Source organism: Gobio gobio (assembly GCF_949357685.1).
Source record: "Gobio gobio genome assembly, chromosome: 1".
Lineage (NCBI taxonomy): Eukaryota > Metazoa > Chordata > Actinopteri > Cypriniformes > Gobionidae > Gobio > Gobio gobio.
In genome coordinates this window covers 56,460,206-56,476,760 of record NC_137097.1, presented here as the reverse complement: position 1 = coordinate 56,476,760, position 16,555 = coordinate 56,460,206, and the positions used below count along the sequence as shown (strand labels likewise).

At 37.4% G+C, this 16,555-nt stretch overlaps 2 protein-coding genes across 2 annotated transcripts; both read left to right on the top strand.

Moving 5' to 3' along the window:
* Positions 1–80: 80 nt before the first annotated feature.
* prkar1aa (protein kinase, cAMP-dependent, regulatory, type I, alpha (tissue specific extinguisher 1) a) lies at positions 81–10,241 on the top strand. Its single transcript, XM_079823260.1, has 11 exons — positions 81–208; positions 1,900–2,087; positions 2,196–2,363; positions 2,525–2,616; positions 2,703–2,764; positions 2,846–2,892; positions 3,621–3,779; positions 3,967–4,027; positions 4,186–4,307; positions 4,518–4,599; positions 7,181–10,241. The coding sequence occupies exons 2-11, from the start codon at positions 1,914–1,916 to the stop codon at positions 7,351–7,353; spliced, it is 1,140 nt and encodes a 379-aa protein (XP_079679386.1). The 5' UTR covers positions 81–208; positions 1,900–1,913; the 3' UTR covers positions 7,354–10,241.
* Positions 10,242–10,966: 725 nt separating this feature from the next.
* On the top strand, positions 10,967–15,983 carry rac3a (Rac family small GTPase 3a). Its single transcript, XM_079834111.1, has 6 exons — positions 10,967–11,115; positions 12,855–12,926; positions 13,039–13,156; positions 14,266–14,328; positions 14,433–14,592; positions 14,746–15,983. Exons 1-6 carry the CDS (start codon positions 11,081–11,083, stop codon positions 14,874–14,876), a joined length of 579 nt encoding a protein of 192 aa, XP_079690237.1. The 5' UTR covers positions 10,967–11,080; the 3' UTR covers positions 14,877–15,983.
* The last annotated feature ends 572 nt before the right edge of the window (positions 15,984–16,555 follow it).

Below are 16,555 nucleotides of genomic sequence, written 5' to 3'. Positions count from 1 at the left end.
CTGGTTGACAACCTCGATATACAAAAACAAGCCCTGGCCCTTTAAGGTTGTGAGGAGTAACGGGCTTCCCAGATCGAGGCGCATTGACGTCAATCGTTGTTTGTGATTGGTCATAACCTTTTCCGGTGGCATCTATCCATCCAAGGACTGTGGGAAAGCCAGTGAAAACGGAGTAAAACACGTCGACAAACTCATCGAAGCGTCTCAGGTATGAATATTTAAAGGCAGAGGTCTTCGCTGTAATGTTTGGTGATATCGAAGCGTGAGTTGACAGACTCGTAAAGAGAGGTTACTGTAATGCCGTCGGCTTCCGTTGTTGTGATAATGTAGCTTGCAAGATGGCGTATTTTGCTGCTTGACAAAACTGGTTACAGACAACACAGAGCTGGAAGAGGCTGCTGGTTTACGCTGTTTAACGTTTAAACACGAGCTAAATAGCGTGTATTTGCGTCGGGATGTGTTTTCTGCACTAAAATAATGTTATGTTCACATGACCGAATAGCGTTATATTGTGAAATGCCTGTGGGGATGCGAACTGCGCATTTTATGAGCTCAGGCGCCCCGACAGAGACCAGGGTCCACAGCATGCCTGCCAAAATGCAACACTGTCTAATAGACACCTTGGTAGCTGAGAGACATAGCTGACTGATTTACTAGATTATCATGTTCGAAGTATGGGTGCCATGTTAGCCGTTTAACTTTTTTCACTTTGACAGCACCTCGTTTGAAAGTGTTTAATGTTGTATTGGTTTGCAGCAATATCTCTATTTAGTTGCACGGGTAGTTTATTTGATTATGTTATGATCGCGAGGTCACGTGTTTTTTCTTATCCAGAAGATTCCCACGGTCAAGGAAGACCTGGAAATATAAGCATTTTAAAATGTCAATTTTTAGGGCAGGATAAGTCATGGAAGTGAATAAAATCTTAATCATTAAACATTGTTAGGTATTTTATTCAGTTGGAAAATTCTCTTTGTGATTCCAATCTTTTCAAAATTATTATTAGTTCATATACCATAATGGCATGACTGGAAATAACAATTGGTCAAAGTATGTGGGAACATTGTAAGACTGAAAAACATGGTAGCCATATAAATTCACAGATTTATTTACTGTTGTACTGTTGACAGGATTGTAGGAGGGGATTTTAACCAGAGGCATATCTACATATGATCTAATAATGATCACACACACACTTTTGTGTCATCTGGTTGTGTGTGTATGTGTGTTTAGTGGCTCAGTGGAAACCACTGAAGTGTAAATATAATCCAGTATGCTCGCTAACTGTATGCAGCTCTTACTTGGAACATACAAATATATTAAACACCTAATTTTAAAAATGTCCTTAACAAGTTGGTCTGAAAGATTCAAAGTTTCTTTTTGAATTCAAAGTCCGCATTTAATGTAAAATTCACACTATTTACTTTGTCAGTGTGTATTACTAGTCTTGTGGTGAACAATTAATCTGTACAAAAAATGCAAGTTAATGCAAAGGAAAAAAAATAGTTTGTCTTCTTGTCTGAAAATATGCTTCCCTCTGGAATGACGTTTCTTCTCTGATGACGTTAGTTTGACGCCATTGGCAGAACATCTTTTAACCACTTCCCTCTACGACGTGTCAGTCGGCCACAAGTTTGAGATGGTGAGGAGTTGTGCTAAAATCAAGCCCCGCCTTCTATATGTAACAGTGAAGTTGTTTGCAACTTCCGGTTCATGCGACTTCACAATGAAATGAATGAATTTAACTCGAGGCATTACACTCTACTCTTAAGAGCTGTGGCTATCAGATCTTCATATTTCTCTGCAACTAGTTGGTCTAAAGTAATGACATTTAGCTAAGGACTGGATTTGCTCCAGATTCCTTGGGTTTCATAAGCGGATGTGAATTGCATGTTTCAGGTCAGCAGGTCACCATGGCGTCCAGCAGTACGAGCAGTGAAGAAGAGAGGAGCTTGCGGGAGTGTGAGCGCTACGTGCAGAAGCACAACATCCAGCAACTGCTGAAGGAATGCATTGTGCAGTTGTGCACCGTCAGGCCTGAGAGGCCCATGCTTTTCCTCAAAGAGTGCTTTGAAAGGCTCGAGAAGGTCAGTCATTTTTTTTGAGTAAAACCACATAGGCTTAGACTCGGTACAAATTTTCTTCACTTTTGAAAAGTGAGTTTCAGTGCCGTGAACAAAGTTTATGTCTACCAGGAGGAAGCTAAACAGATCAGCAGCCAGCAGAAGTCGAGCTCTCGCTCAGACTCCCGAGAAGATGAGGTTTCTCCTCCCATGAATCCTGTGGTTAAGGGCCGACGGCGCCGCGGTGCCATCAGCGCAGAGGTCTACACTGAGGAAGATGCAGCTTCTTATGTCAGAAAGGTAACTAGCGTCTTACTTTTCCCCCCCAAAAAATTATTTGAATCAGAACCATTTTGCATTTATATGTCATTCTTTCAAAATCATGACACAAATAATATTTTTGGCTTGCTGAATTCTACTTTCACTGTAGTTTACTTAGAAATCTTGCTATTGATTCACAGGTCATTCCTAAAGACTATAAAACTATGGCTGCCCTTGCTAAAGCGATCGAAAAGAATGTGCTTTTTGCCCATCTTGATGACAATGAAAGAAGGTAAGGTTATTCAGTATAAACTAATAAAGTAACTATAATAATAAAGTGTTTCATTTATTAAAATCAACTTATTTTACTCTTCACAGTGACATATTTGACGCTATGTTCTCAGTCACCTACATTGCAGGAGAGACCGTCATTCAACAAGGTTAGGCTTCTTTTTGAGGACAAGCTGAATGTGTAAAAATTGAAAAAATATTAGACTAATGTATTGTGTTTCTTATTTCAGGGGATGAGGGTGACAATTTTTATGTTATTGATCAAGGTGAAATGGATGTAAGTGCAATTCTAAATTAATGATGAATCAGGATGTGATATAATAATACATGCATGTTTTTGACTTGTATAGAGTGCCCCATTATGCTTTTTCAATCATTACCTTTCATGCAGTGTGTAATATAGCTGTTTGTGAATGTAAAAGGTCTGCAAAAGTTTAGAGATCAAAGTGCGCAACAAAAAAAAGATTGTCCCCTAAAAGAGAGGTTTAATTCTGAACTGCCAAAACAAGTCATCAGCCATTCTAGTCTCACTTCCTGTTAAAAACCTATGTAACAATGTTACAAATGTGCATAATGCCAGCCTACGGTCTTCATTAGCTGCTTGCGAACAATGTCTACTTAGTACTTTGACCCGCCCTCATACACTGTAGTTGTAGCTGAAGCCTGGAAGAATTTGGTTTATGTTGTCAACATGTCAAAGGAAGGCACTGTTTTCTATGCTGCAATTCCACTTTGCATGCACTTAGGATGAGGGACCTGACACTAGCATTACTGTTCACTGTATATACAAGTGCTTAGGAAGCCTCCAGAGTTTCAGATATGGTAATAGGTGTTTCGTTTCTGAGGGTTTAGAGAGACTGAAAAATTTGTTTTTGTTTTTACCTTTGATGCTATTGTAGGAGACCTCCGAAACACTATTAGGATCCTTTAAAATAGCATAACAGCCACTTTAATATTTGGAATGGTAATGACGGAGATATTCTTAAGTACTGTTGTTTTTGATAGGTGTACGTCAACAATGAGTGGGTGACCAGTATTGGAGAGGGTGGCAGTTTTGGTGAGCTGGCTTTAATCTACGGCACTCCCAGAGCAGCCACTGTCAGAGCAAAAACCAACGTCAAGCTGTGGGGAATTGACAGAGACAGCTACAGGAGAATACTCATGGTTGGTACACTATTTAACAGATTTTTGCATGGTATGATATTATACACAAAAGGTTTTTTTTTTTTAATTTTAAAGTTACATTTTTTTTTCTATTTTATTCTTATTTATCTTATTTATTAGTCTTGTATTTAATGAAATGGCCACATTTTTATTCTGTTACTTAACCTTGTTTTCATTTTGTGTTTAGGGAAGTACTCTAAGAAAGAGAAAAATGTATGAGGAATTCCTTAGCAAGGTCTCCATTTTGGGTGAGTTTGGTGAATTTCTTTTTAGATTGTGTATATTTGCTGGCTTGTTTTCATAGGAAACTGTGCAAAAGCATAGCATTTGCTTTTTGTGGCAATGTAATGCAGCATAATAATGCTTTTAAGCGCACCGTGATGACATGCTAACATCATGTGAGCAGAATCTCTGGATAAATGGGAACGGTTGACGGTTGCTGACGCTCTCGAGACAGTCCAGTTTGAAGATGGCCAGAAGATTGTTGTTCAGGGTCAACCAGGAGATGAGTTTTTCATTATCCTTGAGGTAGCCTTCCTTGTTAAATTCTTTTTTTACACTGTTCTCATCAACAAGTCTTTGTTAGAGTCATATGGTTTTGTATACTTGATCTTCAGATTTATGCACAATTATAAACACAAGTAAATAATGATGAAATTGTTGTAGAAAGTGTAGCCCTAAAACCTCAGAGAGACGTCATGGGAGAACAGATGTATTGATTTAGACTTGTGTCCTCAGGGCTCGGCAGCAGTCCTGCAGCGGCGGTCGGAGAATGAGGAATTTGTGGAGGTCGGAAGACTCGCACCATCTGACTACTTTGGTAAATGTGTTTCTCTTTTCTCTATGGAAAATCGTATACCAGACATATCCCAGAAATTTCTTTGTTAATGTAATTATATATTAGCTGCTTTTCCACTGTCGGGCCTGTGCGATCCAGGGCTAACAATGTGCCGGGTGTGGCCAATAGCCTCAGACCTCAAGCACCGAGGCCAAAATGTGGCCCTGCAGTGCTTCCCTAAAACCCGCCTCCATAGAACAACATCACACAACCCCACCATTTCACCAGCTGACTGAAAACTAGCTTGCTAGATCGCAAAATGAGCATGACAGAATCAAACATTTGGTCTTTAGTCTTTACTTAAAGACTCCACCGAGAACGGTCCTAAGCCCATCTGCAGAAGGAGGAAGGTGGTCGCTCTGTCGAGGTGGCCAGAACCAGGCAACCGGGAAAACTAGTCAAGAAACTAAATGGAAATTCTGCAATCTACAAGTCATACTACCGTATCCAGAGCAGCCGATGCGAAAATCCATCTGGACAGGACTCGCAGTGTTGAACTACGTTCTGATCAACTCTTCCATAAGGCTCAGTAAAGCCTTATGGAAAGCACTGGAGATAGAGTCCTGCCTCGGAAAGTGATCAAGCTTCTCCAGGCAAACTACGGCCAGTCATCCAATCAAGTGTGGATCCGAAAGGAGCTCTCAGAGACGTTTACGTTTATTGTGATTAATGCCGTAATGAGAAAAGCATTCCAAAACAGGCACAGAGTCCAGTACGACGAGGACCATTTCATGACGGATTTAATGTTCGCTGACGACAACAACAATGCCAAGGCCACTGACATCCTCTATGATATCACCAACGTTGCCCAGTCATACATTCTCAAGATCAACGTGGACAAGACGAAAGTACCACAGCAGAGGTCCACACTTAAATCGGTCAAGCAGCCACGGCCTTTGCTTCCCTTAAGTGGTGCCAACATCTCCACTAAATCCAAAGTTCGCCTCTTCTGGACCGTTAGTCCTGCCAGTCCTCCTCTATTGGTTAAGGAACTTGGACGTTACTCAAACTAGACCTGGTCAAACTTAAGGTCTTTCAAATGCCAGATTTTACGACTCTCCCTTCATGACTGCCTCCGAAGTGAGGATATTTGTTGCCAATGCGAACATCTGCCGACGATCGAGGAGCAGATTCACGGTTTCTTTAGAAAGAGTGAGCGTTTTTATTAATTCTACATGAAACTATGCGATTCTGAGGAGGTTTTTGAATAGTCTCTCCCATCTCACCATACCGTTATCCTTTCAGCCAGAGCAACACAGAGAGCTTATGGACAAAAAAAAACTGAGTTATAGGAATAACTAAGGGTGCGCCGATTGAATGGCTACCGATCGCTATCGGCTGATATTCGCTTCCTAGGATTGGATTGGTAATCTCTCAATTTGCCGATCTCATAAAGACGCGCGCCTGCCTCTGTACAGTGCGGGTAAAATAATTATAATGCTGAAGGTGAGGCACACTTCATATTTCTTCATTAAATAACTTTCTATGATACATATTTTCACAAGCGTGACTGAATCACTGTGCGCTCTCTCTTTCCATCTTAAAATGCGTAAATGGCTTCACATCACCACATCGCGAGCTGCACAGTGGCACAATCGAGGCAGTGTTGCATCACTAAAGTTTATAATTTGCAACATGGTCTTAGAGACGACGTGCTCATGCACATTTCATGCATATAAAGCCGGCTCACAAACAGCTTGTGACCCAAAGTGCGCTTAAATGGTCAAATACACCCAAATGTACAAAATGACCAACTGGACGAGTATGCACGTAAACGCAGTCGATTTTGCCTTAAGTGAACGTAAGCAGTTGAGAAGGAAAATGCATATGTAACAGTATATTGGATCAGTGCATTCGGTCTTAAAGTAGCCAAGTTTCCATCAACTTTTTGCACTTGTTTTGTTATCGACAAAGTGAATATACTTTTTTTTTTTAAATATTGCGAAAATTAGCTGTTTCCATCCAATTGGCCTTCTACTGATAACATGGTGTACAGCAGCCTAATAATCCTGCTTCTGTCTTTGATTTTGTTGTTTGATTAACATTAATGATCTCATTAATGTTAGACCTATCTGGGGAAAAAAACGTAGAGCACTGTTTATTTAATTTGTATCTTTATTATATTTAATTTATTTTTAAGACTGCTTGTAAATTTAGTTATTTTATTACTGACTGTTTACTTTTCTTTTTTGTGAATTCAATTCAACGTTTAAAATCAGGCATGATAAAAAAGAATGCTTCAAATAGATCAGTATCGGTAGATACTGCTTCCTGTGATCGGCTCCAAAAATCCTGATCTGAGCCCCCTTAGGAGTAACCGGAGTATATGTCATTTATGACATATGCTGATGCATTAGTCAGGTATAAACAAAGGCACAGGGAAGAGAGAAATGAAATATGAAACCAAATAAATACATGATTATAATCATATATGATTTGCCTACGTTTGGCCCGACAGTGGAAACACGGCTATTGACTCCATGTACAGTGTCCATTAGTGCACCTTAATGTATTTTTGTTTCTTTGTTGCTTTTTACTGATTTTCCTCCATCTGTTTCATCAGGTGAGATCGCTCTGCTCATGAACCGGCCTCGTGCTGCCACTGTGGTTGCTCGTGGCCCTCTGAAGTGCGTAAAACTTGACCGTCCCAGGTTCGAACGCGTGCTCGGCCCCTGCTCAGATATCCTGAAGAGAAACATACAGCAGTACAACAGCTTTGTGTCTCTGTCGGTCTGAGGCGCTCCAGCCTCTTGCCTCCTCAATTGCAGGGTCCACCAATGCAAATTTGCTTTATTTTCTTACATTTCGTTACGCATTTTCCAACACCCAGGTGCCCATTCACTTCAGTGTTCTCTCTCTCTCTCTCTCTCTCTCTGTCTGTTTTTTTTTTCTTTTCGATATGTCGTACCCTGTCGCATTTGTATCCATCCTAGATTTACCATATGGCTGATTGTTAGTTTTGGCTGAGAAACGAGCCAATCATTGTGCCACAGATGCCTGTCACGTGAACCGATGTTGAAATAACAAGGTCTATCGGGATTTTCTCTTGCGTCCAAATTGCTTCATGTTTCTATATAACAGTGTTTAGAATGGAAAGAAAGCAGTGGCAGGACTGATATTGATGTAGTGTATTTTGCTCAGTATATAAGGATGTATCTTAATTGAGCCATCAAGTTTCAGATTCAGCTTTCCCTCATTCATTTAGGGAAAATATAGGGAAGCCAAAGGCATAAATCCATGCGTGTTATATTATTTTCGTGGGGGTACTGAAGTTAAAATGTCACCGTGTTTATCATGGTTATCAGCTTTTCTCTTTTATTGTTATAGCTGCACATTATATAGTGTATGTAAAAGATGATATATTAGAGGTAAATGACCATAACCATATTTTTTTGCACAGTTTGATATCTATATATACGTATATGTTTTTCATTGTGGCATTTTATCCCATTGCATTGGGCTTTTTTCATTTTCCGTTGGTTTTGTTCTCCCTTCGTCCTTCATGCTAACACACAGGCTTGCTCTGGACTTTTATGTAGAGCAGACCAGGATTAGTCAAATCTACTTTTAAAGTTACCCCCCCCCCCCATTTTCTCCCTTCTGAAATGCCACATACTGCAAATGCTTTTATTTGTTGGTTTCCCCCACATAAAGGTGATTTAATCTTATTTTATTCAACATTGTGTTTATGGTGGATATAAATATAGAAAAGATGTTATTTGTTTCTTTTGTTAAATTGTTAAGAAGAGAGACATAAATGTAATGGTTAATGAAATCTGAAGCTTTGTTGACTATTTGTTGAGTATGTGAGGAAGGGACTACTTGGTGACCTCCTTGACCCGCTAAGATCGCATTAGGTTTTCTTTCTCGATTAGTGTATGTGAACTAATTTGAAATCCCAAAAACCTTTGAATATTTTTTACTGAAATAGGTCTAAGAAAAAATCTTTTCAAATAATCACTGTTGTTTTTAGATTGAGTTTTAGATTATTCTCCTTATCTATATAGTTAAATCAAAGTCTTAAAACAGGGACAGTATTTGCCGCTTGTGTTGAGTTCATGGTGTCTGTATGCCATTAGGGTTGGGATCCATCAAATGTTTGGAAATAGATTTGCGATCCAGCACTTCCACAACCTTAATCTCCTATCAGATATTGTTCTTCGAGTTCTCTGAGTTGTTTTATTGGGTGGTACAATAGTGTTAACAGTTGCTGAAGGTAGATTTTAATTGTTATCGCACAGAGATACTCTTGTATTATTTGGAAATAATTGATATGAATTTTATTTTTGTTTTCCACACTCTTGTGTTATCTAATTATAAAGATATCCAGCTCATTTGTACAACACTCATGTTATTGAAAGCAAATTTGGGTTTTGAAAAGTGCCTGATTTTCTTTTTACTTTCATAATGCAAAGCCAACTGTCATTTTCTTGTAGTTCTTTCCCCCATAATATATGCATAAATATTCTATTAGCTTGTCACCTGTATTATTTGTGAACTACAATGTTTAATTTCATCTGTATATCCAGATCCTCTTAGCAGTGTAATTTATTCAGACTTAAAGCTCCAGTTATTAAGAGTTTGCACAGAACTGTCCCAAAATTGCTATATTAATTAAAGAAAGATAACCTATAGATAGTGTGTTTTTATCTTGAATATCTGACTCTGTCCTACTGACCACATGGGAGAATTGTTTTAATTTTACTCTGATGCTTGATTTGAGAGCCTTACAGCATGTCAGTGCAGATGTCTAGGAAAATATGTTTTCTGACATTCACAGATTTATGCCCCTCTAGACTAGAATTTCAGAATCAGTCAAATCTTGGTGCTGTAGCTTTAAAAACACAGATTTTGCACCCTTAATTACAGGGGATTCCAAATAGCCTTTTGATTAACCGTTCCACTGTCTTTTCAATGAGTGGTTTATGCCTTATGATGGGGTTGAATAAATGAACATGTTGAAATTATATATTATTAATATGAGTCCTTAATGTTAAACTGTGACACCCGATGATAGGCAATGAATTGCTGAATAGTCTACTTGTTACTGCTCATATATGCATTGGTCTGTTCATTTAACAACAAATGACAACACCTAAATCCTTCCCTTGTTTTTTTTGTGAAATGCATCATTGATGTTTATTGTAATTACCTCCCCCTGAATTAAATAACTTTGTTCCACTGCAAATTTTCTTCTTTCCTTTTATTATGATTTTTTTTTTTTTAAACAACTTTGAGCCCTATTTCTTGAAGATCATTCAGTGGTACTCTGGAAATGTGTTTTATTAGCACCTCTTTTTTTGTAGCTTGCTTTTCATTCCCTGGTTGTGACTGCCAATGGTGTTTTCTTCTGGAGTTTTCAGTAAAATTGTGTTCTAGTATGTACAGAGGAATTGATATTTGCTCATAAACTTTGCCATCAGGGCATAGAGACTCCTGTTCACCCATTCTTCAGTTTAAGCCCTCTACACAGAGAGTTGTAAAATGTCGAGGGACCATTTTTCTATTATTCTTTTTGTATAACTGTATACGGTTTGATTTCATTGGATGTGCTCAAGTTGTAAACCTTTTGGTATAGATTGTCCCAATGGCAGGTCAAGCAATAAAATCATTAATTCTTGAATATGTAAGCGTCTTGTGTTTACTGCAGCAAATACAGTATTGCATACTTGCATCCCACAATGTATGATTTGTTTATTACATATTTTGACATAAAATACATTGAATTAATACCGGATCAAACTTAAATCTGTAGCCCCTGTTAATCATTCCCACTTTTCAGTCCCCAAATTAAGACTATTTATGTAACAGGGAAATTACAGCAATAATTTTCACTTTAACAAAATAAAATCAGAGGCTACTTTGCATAACTCTGTCAGAAATGTCAATCTGGACGACTTACTGCATCCCATTGTTAAAATGTATTTTGAGGACTTTTATTTTGATTCTTCCCAAAGTATTTGTAGTCATGACTCATGAGAATTAACGGCATTTTCCAGATATTTCTGTAATTTTGCCCCACCCCGCCCTCAACACCCAACACAACAACTGTCATTCCAACTGGCACTAGAATGGCAGTTGTCCTCTTAACCCTGTCACTGTTGCACAAATCTTACATTACATCTACTATTTTCAGTTTCTTTAAAGATGTAAACGTGTTTTTTTAAGAATTTAATTTTAATGTGAAGTGTTTACTTCGTCTATAAAATTACTATTTTCACAGACGCATCCTACTATTAAAAATGAACGCGAGAGGAAAAAGGCAGACGGGCTCCTCACGAGACTTCCGAAATTGTACGAAGCTTCTGTTCGTGTTTTTTCGGAAGTATCGTGAAATACCCCCGACTGCCACCGACCGCTGCTGCTGCTGCTGCTGCTGAACCAGCCCACAGGCACCTCAACATCACATTTCAGGCTATTTCTACAGATTCCTCGCTCGTCGGATACTACTCGTGCACTGCAAATGCAAGCCATTAAGTGTGTTGTTGTCGGCGACGGGTAAGATGTTGAAGAAGAAATGCTAAAATTGCTTGTGTTTGCACGGAGGTTTCTTTAGGAGAAAAGCAATTGTTGCGAGGAGCTGGGGATTGTGGGTTGGCTCAGCGGTTGAGTGGATTCTGCTCAGACAAAATTGATAATTTTATAATAATAAATATTACTCGGTCATTCTTCGAGACACCGTAGATTGTTATCATTATCGTTTAAATGAGATTGTAATGAATATCGGCTCTGTTTGGCGGTGGCCGTTTTGTTTAATATAAGCTCAGGCGTTTACAATTTTGTCTGTTCCGTTACAATGAATGTTTTTTCACATTAAAGTAGTATGACAGTGTATCATGTACACCATGCATAAAATGTATTGAACGGATCTCGTGCAGTGTAGAAATGATGCGCGTGTGTACGGTGGAATCGCTATGTAATGATGTCATGTTTTACACCTACTGTACATCACTAGAGCTCCAGTGGAGATGATCCACTCCCCTAAATCACATAGTGCTCGTAGAGCCAGGACCTCATTATTAACCTTTACATAATTCCCTTTTTCTTCCTTTTCTTAGTTATTTTTTAATCAGAGAGCAAAATTTCACATCATAAAATCGCATTGTCGATAATACACAATAAAATACACACACAAATATCTGCATTGCAAATGGTGTTTGGATCAATTGACATGTTTTTTTTTTTTTTTACCACACAGGTCCATATCCATTTAATCCATACAGGTTATTTTTTTAACATTTAAGTGCTATATAACCATTGCGCAATATACATTTGTGCATATTGCTTAATTTTGAAAGAATATTCACTTGATAATAGACTACAACAGTAGAATCTATGCACTATGAATTTTTAACAATGACAAAATAATGCTAGCATTTTAGCTTAAAATACTGTCAAGCATTTCTGTAACAATTCATAAGCATGAATAGCTGTTCTAAAAAATGGTGAATAATTACAAAATGTTAAATAAACTTACCTGCAATTTATTATCTCTACTATTTGTTATGATTTGGATTTATATCATGGCATTGGTTAAATGTATGTGCTTAATTCAAAGTTTATTTTAGACAGTGGAGAATTAATAATAGCCGTTTCGTTAATGCAGTTGATCCATTGCAACTGTTAAGGGTTTAGTCCCTGTCTCATGATACATTCTTTCTGTCATTTGCAATGTGCACAACCACATTTCACAGCAGGGTTTCTCAGCCTTGAAACATACTTGTTATTTTAGCCTGTTCACGTCTTCTTTCCCCTCTCTGTTATTATCACGCTTCCTCACTCTTACTCCAAATGTTTATCACTTTTCCTTATTCAGTGTCACCCCACCACTGCATTTCCTGTCAACGCTCTTTACTCCACTTTGTAAGTGTGTGTTTTTCATGACAAGGAGCTGTCACACTGTATTCACTCCTCATCCGGTGGGGCCGTTCATTTGAAAACAGCATGCCATCGAGCCCAGGAGTGAACGTGATGTCTGGATGACTAAAGGACTTTCTGCCTGCTTTTCACAATTGTTTCCTTGATGTGCTGTGAATGTGCAGGCCTTGAACCCTCAGTATGACCATTCAGAGTATATGTTTATATCTTTAGTTAGATTACATATGTTCATATATGTAACATTGTGGTCCTGTGAGACACGACATTTCGTTCCTTTGTTTGTCTCTGCATATAACAAAACTCACTTAACTTGACTTGAGTACTGCAGTCAGTCACACTTAGCATCTTTTGTATTTCAGTGCCGTGGGTAAGACATGTCTGCTCATCAGCTACACCACTAATGCCTTCCCGGGAGAGTATATTCCCACAGTGTGAGTACAGTTTGATACCTTGAACTGGGAATTATTCCTGTGTGTCTGTGCTGCCTATGTATGTCAGTTTACTTCTGTGGATGTATTTCTGAAAAATCTGTGTGACCCTCAGGTTTGACAACTACTCTGCCAATGTTATGGTGGATGGTAAACCTGTGAACTTAGGCCTCTGGGATACAGCAGGACAGGAGGACTATGATCGCCTTAGACCACTCTCATACCCTCAAACGGTACTTAAACATCTCTGCTATTGGCTCTGTAATCCTTTATCCTAAATGTCATCATAAATAATCAACTTGTTTAGCTTGTTTAGTCATGTATTTTATGTTTTTTTTGGACATCATGTTTTTTTTGTTTTTGTTTTTTATATTTGAAATGACAGTGACTGCATTCTATGGAAGCTTGTTTCCACCACTGAATAAAAATGAAGATAATTGCTCAAATTAAGACTTTTTATCACACAATTCTGAAATTTTTTTCCTCAGAATTGTGTGATATAAACTTGTGTGTTATAAACTTGTGTGTTATAAAGTCGCAGTTGCGTGTTATAAAGTCAGAATTTTGAGATAAAAAATTTAATTTTTTTAAATTCCGTGGCGGAAACAGGTTTCCATAGCATTCATATTTTTTATTATGGAAAATAAACTATAATAAACGATAGAATATTTCTGTTGCATCATCATGTTTTTGGTCACTGTTCTTTGCTTTGTAAGTATAACCAATAATTCATTATATTTTGGTACAGACTAGCTTTGTTTGGAGTTGGCATGTCCATCTTATTTCTTTTGAGCATCAGGGAGGGATTTAGGCATGTGGCCAATTGAGGTATTTCTGTGTTTAAAAATATACAGTGGTTTTGGAAAATATGAATCCTCCACCTTTTTTCTGTCCCTTACTATGAAAATGTACATTACATTTTTAAGGACGCATTAAAATGATCAAAGGTGACCGTAATGACATATATAATGTTATAAAAGATTTCTATTTCAAATAAATGCGGTTCCTTTGAAATTATATTATATGAAATTATATTACATTATATTATATTTCAACACTGACATTGAAATTAAATTAAAATAGAAAACAGTTATTTTAAACTGTAATAATATTAATGCAGCCTTGGTGAAAATAAAAACAAATTACAGAGCCAAACCAAACTGAAATTTACCCCAAACTTTTGAACGGTGAGGTATATGAGAGTTTTCTTCAAATGATAAAAAGGATTTAATAAAACATCCTAAAAAAATTATACTTTAGCTCCTGACATCCTCTGCATTATATAGTGCCATGTAATCTGACATGAATAATTGATGACAATTATTTTTTTTTCTTTCTGCAGGATGTGTTTTTAATTTGCTTCTCACTAGTGAGCCCTGCCTCATTTGAGAATGTAAGAGCAAAGGTAAGTATCCACTTAAGAATACAAAATATTTTCATAGACATCCATCCCTTAACGAGATCCGCAAGGTGTTAGGTGCCTTGTGTTAACCAAATTTCTTTTTGTAGTGGTACCCTGAGGTCCGCCATCACTGTCCAAACACCCCCATCATACTTGTGGGCACTAAACTTGATCTGCGGGATGACAAAGACACGATTGAACGACTGCGGGATAAGAAACTAGCTCCAATCACTTACCCGCAAGGACTTGCCATGGCTAGAGAAATTGGTAAGAATGATTTCCTGGGTATATGGTATATTTACTTAAAAAAAAAAAAAAAAAACACCTAGAACTTTTTAATGGTGATATAATGATGTTTCACTATTGCCTTGGGTTTTTGTATCATGTATAGTTGGCTCATTGGGTTCTTTGGCTTTGTAGGTTCTGTGAAGTATCTGGAGTGCTCTGCTCTTACTCAGCGGGGTTTAAAAACCGTGTTTGATGAGGCTATCCGTGCTGTTTTGTGCCCTCCACCTGTAAAGAAGAGGGGCAAGAAGTGTACTGTTTTTTGAGGAACACCCCAAGTAATTCCTTCATTGATATGCCATGTAAACAGCGGGTTCTTCCTCTTCAGCTCTGCTGTTATGAACAGATTAATCCAACTTGTGAAGTGATGAACTGCAGAGACCTATATTTCCATGGTATATCTGATGCAACAGATATATCAACATAAATATATGCCAAATTTGCTTTGTTATTATTAAACTTTGCCTTAAATTGTTGGTTTAAAACAAAAATATGTTGGAAGAGAATGACATAAGGCCATGGCATGTCTATTAGAACGAGTAATTAGATACTAAAGAACAAGCATAGCTAACTGTAAAGTTCTTCGCCCTGTTGCAACAAATGTTACATTTTTCAGAGCTCTTCGTGTGGAAATTGTGGCTATTCATATTTACTCTGCAGGTACTTTTCCCTTATGGGATCTGTGAATGTGTCAGAAGATATTGTGAATAGCTTTTGCGACTTAAATGTGTGGCCATAGTTCGTGCTCTCACTTGAGGGGTGATGGTAACCCCCCCCCCCCCTTCTTTTTTTTTACTTTAAGCTTTTATTGCCTGATAAACATTTCATACTGTACCTGTGTTTTACCGTGAATGTACTATATGTGATGATTTATTAAATAATGACAGAAATAAAAAACACTGAAATATGTGTTTACTTATAAATTACTGTTACTTATATTATATTAAATAAACCGTACTCACCATTGGCTGTAATGTTTAATGGACTACACACTGCAACTTGCAATGGAAATCATTTTGTATAGGCTGTACGTCTTGTTAAAAGTCATTGTTTTGCCTTATATTTTTGCTAAACATTTTCCGATACATGTTGATGTTTGAAACATGATGAAATGTGCCATTTCTGATTTTTGTGCAGGGCTAACATGTCAACTTGTCTTAACACTTGCACGTGTTCAGATGTTTTTTTTATCCTTCTTTTAATGATTCATATTTTAATTTCAAGAAAAAACGTGTCTGTGTGCCATTTGAGTTTTGTTAGTATACGTTAGCATTAGGCATTTTTGTTTTTATTGAACTAATGACTGAATTAAATCACTGGCACATACATACAGTTTTTGCCATACAATAAACCAGTGACATCATCTTGAAGGTATGGTTATGGCTGTCATGTGGTCTTTTTATTCATTATTCGAGCGGGATAATGCACAGCCAACTGGTCATTACATCAAAATAAACCCCTCAAGGGGAATATAAGATCCTCGACAATGATTGGCTGACTGTACAATAACCCTTACTTAACCAGACTTATCCAACACTTAAACTAAGGTGACCAGATTTCTGAAATGGAAACCATTTCCTAGTTCAGTGGTCAAAATGTAACTGATATCTCACTTGTTATTGTATTTAAAATATGGGGACAATACATTTTTTGTATGATTTTGTTTTCTAATTGTTGTTCATTCCACATTCTATTATTACCATATGTGGATCAAACTGACCCTAACTGGTTTAAATACAATTCACCAAAAACCACACCATGAAAATAGTAAATAGTAACCATTGGAAATATCAAAGTGATCATAACGGTACAAAAAAAGAAAAACCCATTATACAAATTAAACAAAGTAAATATGACAACATAATTAAAACGGTATTTAACACAATTATTCTAATTGTATTTAATGTTTTCATTTTCACTAACTGAATATAGGCTAATGTTTACA

Excerpts from the sequence above, each read along its gene's own strand:
- rac3a (XM_079834111.1), top strand. The coding sequence starts at position 11,081 with ATGCAAGCCATTAAGTGTGTTGTTGTCGGCGACGG. Across the intron at positions 12,927-13,038 it reads GGAGAGTATATTCCCACAGT|GTTTGACAACTACTCTGCCA; the intron begins GTGAGTACAGTT and ends TGTGACCCTCAG. Across the intron at positions 14,329-14,432 it reads TTGAGAATGTAAGAGCAAAG|TGGTACCCTGAGGTCCGCCA; the intron begins GTAAGTATCCAC and ends TTCTTTTTGTAG.
- prkar1aa (XM_079823260.1), top strand. The coding sequence starts at position 1,914 with ATGGCGTCCAGCAGTACGAGCAGTGAAGAAGAGAGGAGCTTGCGGGAG. Across the intron at positions 3,780-3,966 it reads GCTACAGGAGAATACTCATG|GGAAGTACTCTAAGAAAGAG; the intron begins GTTGGTACACTA and ends TTTTGTGTTTAG. Across the intron at positions 4,028-4,185 it reads TAGCAAGGTCTCCATTTTGG|AATCTCTGGATAAATGGGAA; the intron begins GTGAGTTTGGTG and ends TCATGTGAGCAG.